This window comes from Nesoenas mayeri, assembly GCF_963082525.1.
Source record: "Nesoenas mayeri genome assembly, chromosome: 19".
Lineage (NCBI taxonomy): Eukaryota > Metazoa > Chordata > Aves > Columbiformes > Columbidae > Nesoenas > Nesoenas mayeri.
In genome coordinates this window covers 3,159,019-3,169,293 of record NC_137568.1, presented here as the reverse complement: position 1 = coordinate 3,169,293, position 10,275 = coordinate 3,159,019, and the positions used below count along the sequence as shown (strand labels likewise).

Below are 10,275 nucleotides of genomic sequence, written 5' to 3'. Positions count from 1 at the left end.
TCAGAGCTGAAGGTGCTTCTCCATCTGTTCCCTCAACTTGTATTTCTGAATCTGGAATAAAGCACAAAGAGAAGGGGGAGAGACTCAGACAAGAGACAGGACAGGAGGCTCCTGCCCTGCTCCAGCCCCTCTTACCTTGCCCGAGACGGTGAGCGGGTACTGAGCCACAAACACAATGTACCGCGGGATCTTGAAATGGGAGATCTGGGAAGAGAAAAACAACCGCTGCCCAACCTGCTGGGAACACGTGTCTTGCCCAGCTGGTGGTACCCAAGCCAGGGCTGGATCCACAGTTACTCTAAATCCTGCATTTCCCTCTGCACATCCCCAGCAGCTGCTGGGTGGGCTGGTCCAGTGGGGAGCTGAAGACTGGGAGACCCACCTTCCCTTGGCAGAAAGCTTTAATCTCCTCCTTGGTGCAGTCCTGCCCAGCGCGCACTCGGATGCAGGCACAGATCTCTTCTCCCATCCGCGAATCCTTCACACCAACCACCTGGTTGTGACAGAAGGATAGTGTGACCCCTGGGGACATCCCTCTCCTCCCACAGGGTATTTGTGCTGGAAAAACAGTGCGAGCCCTGACCTCTATCATGGGATGCTGGAGTCATGGCATGGGGCTGTGTAAAGGCAGCTTGAGCTGCTTAACCATCCCACCAGTGCTTTCTAAATGACATGAAGCCCTCATGGAAGGACTTCTCAACCATTTCCTAGAGGAAAGGTGGTAGAACAGGCTGCACATATGGACACCAGCACTTCTCCTCAGTTCTGCAAAGTCACTGGAACGAGGGCTAAGTTAGACCAGCCAGGCAGCAGCTCACCAAGGCTGTTTTATAATTTGGACTTGTTGTCCCTCTGCTTCCCCAAAAAATGGGGCAACACATTTCACAACCAACAGCGAGGCTTAGGAGGCTGCTGCAAGTGCTTTGACAACTCCAGATGAAACAGTGGGAGAGAGATGAAGTTGAATTAAAGGATTATTTGAAACCCTTCTAAAGGCAGCTCCCAGCAGACTGCTGCCTGTGACACCAGGAGATGGGCTTCCCAAGCCTGATCTCTCTCTAAAGTTTGCTCACACTGTTTCACAAGAGTCCTACTGTCATTCCCCGCCTTGAACCGGTATCTCAAAATCCTAGAGACGCGTCAATCCTTTTGAGTCCAGAGCAGTGACATAAAGCCCCAGAAACTACATAAACAGGGCTGGTTTGCAACCCATCTGCACCAGGACTGTTCCAAGAAGAGATGCTCGCCTGGCGCAGGCACAGCACTGACTAAATAACTGGTTTATTTATGGGGAGACTTGTCTGGCATGAAACCTGGAGGAGAACAATCCCAGCAGATTGGGAGCAGCTGCTCAATGCTGCAAATCATCGCTGTCTTGTGAAGGGGTGAAACTGAATTTCACTCCTCATCTCCACAGACTCGTTGGAGGAGTCTTTTTGGAATTAGGAGTTTAGTAACTAGTTATCAGTAGAAACTGTCCTTCTGGATTGCTTTCCAAGTAGGAATTTCAGAGGGAGCTATGAAAGTGGACAGGGTGTTTAAAAAATGAAGAAAGACAGTCAGTACAGATGTGAAGCTGGTGCATGAGGGGTTTGTTGAACCGATGGACACCCTGCCAGGAGCTCTGCCTGCCCCTTCCATGCCGTGAGCCTCTCCCTCCTCCTCACCAACCAATATTACACAAAAAGAGACATGGGAAACAGAGGAAGACACCCAGATCCCAAGCAGCAGTCCCAGCAGCTTTGTGTACACGTTTCCATCGCTGCTCACCCACCCCACCTCCCTCCTGCTCACCTGGACCTCCTCCACCTTGGGATGGGTGTGGAGAAACTGCTCGATTTCTGCTGGGTAGACATTCTCTCCTCCCCGGATAATCATGTCCTTGCAACGGCCTATAATTCTGCAGTAGCCATGTTCATCCAGGCTGGCGATGTCCCTGCAAGACACCGCACTCCTGTCCCATCCCTGCTGGGTGGGAGGGCGGCCGATGCTCCCCAACAGCTGGGTCTGGAGGCCAGGTCAGAGTAACCAGAGGGCAGTGGCTGAGATGCCACCACATGGAAGAGATCAAAGAGCTCCTGCTACAGCACCCTCACAAACATCAGGGCTTGGGGGAGGTGATTCCTACCACTGCCATGTCACCACGCAGCCCCTCCATCGCACCAGACTGTCCCCATCTCCAGGGGCACTTGGCACCAAGGGCTCTGTGCTAAAAGCTGCTCTGGTTTCACAGACAGATCAGAGCGGGAAGAACAGGGCTGTTTCCAGACTCACCCCGTCTTGTACCACCTCTCAGCAGTGATCACTTCGCTCGTCTTGCTGGGGTCATCCCAGTAGCCCAGCATGACACAGTAGCCGCGGATCTGAAGCTCCCCAGGAGTGTTCAGAGGAACAAGCTTCCCTGTTTCTGGATCCTCAATTTTTGCCTGCAGTTTGAGAGAAGAAGGGCTTAGGATGGCATGTCTGGGCCAAAGGTGATGGCATGCCCCAACTCCAGCAGCACACAGGAAGGATGGGCCAGGATCTGCTTGGGACGGTCATGGTCACCTCTGTGTTGGGCAAGATGCATCCCACCGTCTCGGTTCTCTTGGCAACGCTGTCATCAGGAAGTCCCATGAAGGTGACTGGGCTGTTTTCTGTGGTCCCGTAGGCAATCTGCAAACACAAGAGGAAAAACATGCCTCAAGGGAAAAGGGGACAGGAGAACTCTGGGCATGAGCAAGATGAAGCTAGTGATGAGCACAGGGGAGATCAGGGTGGGAAGAGGATGTTGTCACAGGTCACTCAGGCCACAGGCAAATATTCTGCTCTCCAGACACTCCTGCCAGAGAGTTCTGGAGAGACAGGAGCTAAAGCATCGCTGCGTCTGCCTGCCATGGCCTTCCTCACCTCCATCACTATGGTCCAGACGCCCACTTTGACCATCGTGTACTTTTAGACACCTCCAACTACTTTTCTTGGAGGACCCCAGCACTCACCCTCCTCTTTTTTAAGCTACATATCCCCAAACCCTGACCTGTTGGTTCCCTACCGTCTCTCCCAGATGCTGCTCTCACCTCGGTGCTCTTACAGCACTCAGGGTGCTGAGTTCAACTCCTACAGATCAGAGCACATCAGACATCGCTTTGGAAAAGCCTTGGAGCCAGCAGCTCTTGCGGCAGCCCACGTGTCCCGCGGCACAGCCGCTTGCTCCAGACCCTTTTGTGCAGCCATCAGCTCCCATAACCTTCCTGAAGGCATCACGAGGCTGCACAGCACTCGGCATTTACAGACCAAAAGCCTCACAGCAGGACAAAAGCTTCTCGCTGCTAAACCTCCCTCACCGCTAATCCCAATGGCGAGCTCTGAGTCACCTCAGCTGAAGGTCACTTCTCCTGGGAGGAAAATTCCAGCTCTTTATGCCGAGGCAGCAGGAGCTGGGCAGGAGATGCTCCAGCCAGCACCGGTGCTGGGATTGCTGCTTCACCTCCAGCTTTGGGAGCTGCGTTCCAGGGGTGGGACGTGCTGAAGCACTGCTTGGGTCTCTAGCCCATTCAGCCTGTCGTGTCATCAGACACAGGGTTTCTCTCCCACCCACTATCACCGTTGGCTGCTTTGCTGGGAGAGAACAGGCTGGGAAAGGGCTGATGCAGGAAGTGTTTGCTTCTTTCTCCTCCACATCTTCAGGCTAACACGTGAGCAGCTCTGACCCACTGCATTGCAACAGGTCCCAAACATCTTCCTACAGCCTTGGCACCCAGATCTGGGTGATGCTTTTAGAGCAAATACCCGGGTTCTGTTGAAGGCTGCCAGGGCACATCTACACTGTCAGGGCTTCTGCGTGGCGCTCACCAAACTGCATGCACTACACCTAAAATTCATGAGGGCCTTTGCAAAGGACTGTGACGAAGCATCCTGAAATAAACATGTATATATCCTGAACAAGCTACACATAATCCTGGTGGGAGCACTTGGCGCTTGCTGCCACTCGGGGCTGCTGAAGGATCTCACATTGGGTAGAATTTGTCATCACGGCTGATGCTCTTGTTTGATTGCACCGGGGTCAGCGTGAATCCAAGCTGGAGATTTGCAGGAGCCTTCTCTGAGCCAGGAACCTGGAGGAGATCATCTCCAGGATGCTGCAGGGACCATCTGGTGCAAACCGCTCTGCTAGGAGCCCGGCAGCCTGCAGGCAGCGACTGGAAATGAGCTTCTCCAACCAAACGCAATGATTGCATCGCAGCCAGGGTGGGAACCTGCAGTGTTTAGTGCTCAGACAGGATTTTTCTCTCCCACCCACTAATACGAGTCCTGTGGCTGGATCAAATGACTGACGAGACACAAATCCAAGATCTTAAACACTTATTAAAAATGCTAGCGCCTTTGTTTTTTTGTTTTACTCTGCTGGATGAACTGCAAGATTGGTCCCAGGATCCCAGCCAAGCCCCTGGCTCAACCCTTTCTGCCTCTCTGGGTCGCTCAGGCAGCTTAATTGGACCCAGCAGCAGGCAGGTCCCTGGCAGGATGATGCTGCGGGTGCCGTGGCTCTCCAGGCTGCTCCAGTTGCCTGGCAGGGTGCCCTGGACACCAAGCACCACTGGCCATGCCTTGGCTGGTGGCTTGTGCCCATAAACACCCTCACACCCTCGGTGACGGGCTTCCCAACTCAGTCCAGGGAGCAACACAGGTCATGGAATCGCAGAATTGTTTAGGTTGAAGGGACCTTCCCAGCTCATCCAGTGCCCCCCTGCCATGACAGGGACATCTTCACCAGCTCAGGTTGCTCAGAGCCCCGTCCAGCCTGGCCTGGGATGTCTCCAGGGATGGGGCATCCACCACCTCTCTGGGCAACTAACTCTGGGTCTGAACTTCCAGCCTTCAGCCTCCTGCCCCATTGCTGCCCTTCCCAGCAACATGCTCTGCAGCCAGACACCAGGATCTTGATACTGACATTTCCAAGACAGTATTTCTCTCTGGGGATAGTTATTTTCTCCATTTGCAGGCAGAGGCGGTGGCTGGAGCAAGTCCCCTTGCCAGCACTGTTCCCTTTCCCAACCCTCATCTGACACGTGGAGCATCGTCCAACAGCTCCATCGTCAGCACGAGATGAAATGACACTTCCACAAAATCCCACATACCAATTTAAGCTTGGAGATATCCGCAAAGATTCATAGCTTTCAAGGCCCAGAGGGACACTTAACATCATCTAGCCTTGTCATCTGGTATGATTCAGTCCAGAAAACCTCACCCAATAATTTCTGCATCAGCTCCATAATTTCCACTTGGAGCTATAATCTGGTGTCAAAGCAAAGCTTTTCAGAGGCCAGGAATCCAGCAAGGACCTTTGGCTTTGAGAGGAGCTATGAGAACATAGAATATAATTGACTGTAAATCCTTTTTTGACTGTGAGGACCACAAGTGACCCCAAATGCCCAGCACGCGGATCAGTCCTGCCTTCAGCAATGACAAAGACAGCTCCAAAACAAATTGCTCCCTTACTCCTACCGACAAGAGATTCGTTCTTTGTGAATCCTAAGCCTCTGTCTAAACCAGGAATAAAAAGAACATCTTAGCAGAACTGTGTTTTTTAAAGCACATTTCAAAAACATTTCCTGCTAATGCTGTTTAAACACCGGCCACTGTGGAACAGGCAAAACAGCCTGAAGACGGAAGCGTCTAAAAATTAAAAATAAAGTGAAAACAATCAGACTCCAGTCTCTTTAGTAAACATTTGGGAGGCAGACTGATCTGGTGGGGAGAGCGGGGACTCTGAAGACCCGGGGTTTTTCCCAACCATGCCGCTTATTTACTGCATAACTTGGAACGCGTCACATGAGCTCTCTGCTCCTTGGTTTTCCCCAGCATTCGACAGCAATAAAAACACCCACTTCCCTCTGTATTCAACTGTGATGAAAATGCTGGTTTTGGTGCCACCAGTACCCCAAGTGGGGTTATACTGGGTGGGACTGGAGCAGGTCAGGCACAAGGTCCTGGACCTGAAGGATGCTCAGGGAGGATCTTCGTGCCCCTCGTCACCACCCTCTGGTTATGCCACGCTGGAGGGTGATGGCAGGACGTGAACCGCCAAACTAAAACGGACAGAAATTGAGCTTTGCTGAAGACAACATTGGCCTCAGAAAAAAGCAGCAAATTGAGCATGAAATAATAGGGATTTTGAGACTTCAAATAAGGCGTAATGAACAACAGAAAGCAGACTGGCAACCCGGGAGATGTGCTAAGGGACCTCTAAGAGGCCCTTTGAATGCCTCTCAGTGTAACACACCGGATGGATCCAATTATCCCCAAACCCCATGCTGAGAGTTGTCTGCCTCAGACATCTCCAAAGCCAACCCCAGCCAGTCTTCCCTCATTCAGCCACTCTCTACCAACATCACACTGAGTTCTTCTGTCCTCTGGGGGCACGTCTCTCCTTGCTTTGGGGATGTTCCACTATCCCAAATTGTATTGGAATATTCCTGAACCTTCAGGTCAACTTTGCTAAAAAAAAAACCAACCAGCCAACAACTCCTGATCACATCCAGCCTATGTCATATTGAGATTTCTTTTCCTTCCCCAGCAACAGAACCATCTTTGTGTTCCAAACATCAGGACACAAACAAGCAGGTTTTGTAGGACAAACCTCCGAGGGTGGCCATCCTGCTGGCATTTCTCCCCAGCCCCAGCAGCCAGACAGCCCTAGTTTGGATGGGGCTTTAGAAAGTTCCCAAAAATATCAGGTGGCCAAAGCACCGTCTTTGTGCTGTAGCACGCAATGGCTTCACCTCGGGAGGAGACCTGCTGCAAAAGTGGTAACCCAGCTTGCCCACGCCAAGCCTGCCGCTGAAAATTAACCTCCTGTTATTGTACCATCAGGACAAACTGCTCCTCATGGTCTGGAGTTAAAGCTGCTTCTCTTCCTTCCAAGCTGAGCAGAAGTCTTGAGGCTTGCAAATATTTCCCCAGTCTTGCCAGCCAGCCCAGTGGCAACCAGCAGAGGCACGTGCGGTGGCTTGCTGGTGTATCCACAGCTTGATAAAAGGTCTTTACTATGCAATTAAATCCATCCTCCCTGCTGCTGAGTGCCAAAGCATTTAGAAAAAGTGGAATGAAAAGGAAAAAAGCAAGAAGAAACATTTAGAAACAAAGAGTCTTGCAAGGGTCAAAAACTACTGTTTTGAGGGTACCTGAGTGCTCAAAGCTACTGAAGAAGGAAACTCGGCACAGGTGACATTTCCATGGCTTTGGGGAGCTCAGCCCTCACTGAAGATGTGGCTGGAAGTTCAGGATCTTGTTGCTTCCTTCCATGCTGCATTTTAAATATTCTCACAGCATATCCCCACAGCTCCTGAAACCAGCTACTATTCAGGTCCTCCCCAGAAATGAGGTGGGATGGGATGGGGACGTCTTACTTTGGCCAAACAGGGAAGCTGGCACCAAGTGGAGCTGATTTTCGGTGTTGCGAACAGGGACAACTCCTGGCTGGGAAGCATTTGGGAAAGTCAGAAGTCAAGCAGGGATGCGTGGTGTTCTGCAAAGAAAGAAATACCCAAGGTTCTTCAGAGAGGACAGGGGCCCTGGGCAGAGCAGGGAGCTGGGGGATGCTCAGTGCCTCATGGGGGGACACAGCAGGGCTGGGGAGGGGCAGCCAGGGCTGGGGAAGCCTCACAGGAGAGGCCAAGAGCATCACACAGCAGCTGCTGGGATGGGACAGCAGGGGAGGGTGGGTGGACATCAATGGAGAGCCAAGCTGGCAGCACAGCACTGGGTGGAGGCCATGCTAAAGTGGAAGAAAACCAGCAGAAGAATGGAGATGCACCACCCCACACCTCCTCCAGCTCCACTCTGCAGCAAAGGGGACACGCCAAGCACAGTAAAAAAAAAATAGAAACAATAATTGGGGTCTGAACTCAGAGCCCCAGATGCCACTGTCACCGACTGGACACTCACACATCATGAAAACTCAGGTACTGCCTGGAAGAGGGGAGACCTTGGAGACCCTCTGGGCTCCCTGTTTCCCAAATGCTACCTGGGGGGTACCCCACGCTTGGGACACCCCCCAGGGACACCACCGAGCTTGCACCTTCCTCCCACCCTGCTCCCAGTGCCGGGCACAGGCAGGGGCTCAGCTCTGCAAGGCTGTAAATGGGGACAGCATGTGCACCCCAGGACACCCCCCAAGCTGCCTGAGCCTTCACCTCCAGCCAAAAAATCAGAAGCCTGCAACCCCAGGCCAGCTACACTGGTGCTAGTGTGCACTGATGTGCAAAAGCAGACCTGGAGCCCCTTAAAAGCTACAGAATAAGGGTGAAGTGAGCAATGGAATAGTTTAACATGGAGCTGTCTTGATAGGCCAGAATTGTTAATAGTAACAAAAACAAAGATTAAACATGGAAAAGACCATCCCAAATGTTGTATCAAAACAGCTCTGACCCACAGCACCAAAGAAACACCCCAAATCTATATTTATACTGTTTCAAAAACTGTATTTATTTGCTTAACCCACAATGCCTCCAAGAAGGAGAAGAGTCCAGCATCTGCAAATTACCAGGCACTGGGAATGTTTGCAGAGCTGTTTATCAATTAAGAAAGAGAGGACAGCAGGATAATCCTGCCTCTTCTGCCGTGTCCTTGCAGCGCCAGTCCCAGGGGACCCGAGAGGTATCGGGGGCTGGAGGGGACCCAGCTCGCTGTGGTGTCCCATCGCGGCAGAGGGAACACCGACACTGCTGCCATTGTCACCCCCAGGCTGCCAGCCACCCGCCAGCGGGACCCAGGCGAGCTTTTGAGGATGGCTGGATGTTTTTTGGACAGAACCCGGTGTGGGAAGAGCAGACCCTGTCAGCGAGCAGCTCAAAACACAAACAGCCGGGAGCCCAGGGGCAAGATGCCAGCCATGGTAGATGCCAACCAGCTCCCGCCACAGGAATGTGCTCACCGAGGCACAGAAATCAAAAAACACGAAGGGAAAGAACTTCCTTTTATTCCACATATGTGCCTGGAGAAATGGAGCTGAGGAGGAGACAGGAGCACCATCCTGCTGCCACCCCACCACGGGACCAAAAATGACCCAGAGTCTGGCAAATCTCTGCCACAGGCACTAGTGGGAGCCCTCAGGGCAAAGACACTGTCCCTCCTTACTCCAGCATCGTGGCAGCTCCATCATGGTATCTTCCCAAGGAAGCTACAGGTCTTACCCACGTCCACAGCCCACCCGCTCCAGCCACAACACACACATGTCCCTGCAGGGAGGGCATCCCTGTCCCCCAAAATCTGCAGTCTTGGCCAGCAAAGAGTGGAAGAAAGGGAAATATATCCTCAGGGGAAGAAAGATGAGAAGATGGTTTGAGGTTTAGGCAGTGTAACCTCTGAAAAGGGTCTTGTTCCATAAATAGATCTGGGTGGGATGTATTTCTGGATGGGGTTTGCAAGGCCCTCACCAGCATCTTGCTCCAATCTGAAATCTCTGCAGAAGCAGTAAGTTGGTAGCTGGTATTTTTTGCAAGGTGATGGGAAAACCAGGTATCAGCCATCAGCTGCACTCATGGAAGGAGCAGGTAGCTGCTTCACTGTCCTGCAGAAACAGGCTGGATTTTTAATCTCACCCATCAGTTGCTCTTGCAATGTATAGCTGGTATAGAACTGCAGGAATTGTTCATCAAATGATTACAAGTAAGATTAAAGTTGTTGGACATGCTCAGAGAAAAAAAAATAATCAGTGAATAGAAGATGCTCTAGAGGTGATTTCTTTTTTCTTTCCTGATCGCCTGGCTCCCTGTCTGAGCTTTACGAGCAGCGCACACTTGGACACTCTCAGTCCCGATCAACCTGGAGAGGCAAAGGAGGAAAACATGGAGGGTTCTTCTGTCCACCTCCTCTTTTGCTGTCTCAAAGGTCCTGACCAAGCCACTTGAAGGGCTACTCCAGAGGTCAAAGCACATGCATGACCACTGTGGTACCTACTGAATCAGGCATAAGCAAAAGTACTATTGTTTTGACCAAAGAGTTTTAAATCCTACAGTAACTACAGTAGCAGGTCCTGCAGAAGGTCCCCTTCAGAAGATGCCTGGAGCTCCTGCAGTTGGAGCATCTCTGTGGAGATGAGGCAGGAGCAGCCCTTGGTGCTGAGGCGCGGTCCCAGCTGCTCGGTGCAGGGCGTTGCACCTCGGGGCTGCCAACCCTTGGCAATCTGACATGGCCTGGTTTGCACCCAGGTCCCACATTACATCATCGTTCAGCAAACCCCATCTGCCCCTGAACCTACATTCACACCCCAGAAGCCCCTTTTCTCCCTCAAAT

At 52.0% G+C, this 10,275-nt stretch overlaps 1 protein-coding gene across 1 annotated transcript in view; it reads right to left on the bottom strand.

Moving 5' to 3' along the window:
- The window catches only part of ACSF2 (acyl-CoA synthetase family member 2), a gene marked incomplete at both ends in the record, with an annotated part of 32,172 nt that continues 21,897 nt past the window's right edge, over positions 1-10,275 (bottom strand). Inside the window, 6 exons of the mRNA XM_080356371.1 lie at positions 1-51; positions 136-204; positions 383-493; positions 1,795-1,936; positions 2,275-2,426; positions 2,548-2,655. Of these exons, the coding sequence (XP_080212497.1) occupies positions 1-51; positions 136-204; positions 383-493; positions 1,795-1,936; positions 2,275-2,426; positions 2,548-2,655 (633 nt within the window). The remainder of the gene's footprint in view (positions 52-135; positions 205-382; positions 494-1,794; positions 1,937-2,274; positions 2,427-2,547; positions 2,656-10,275) is intronic.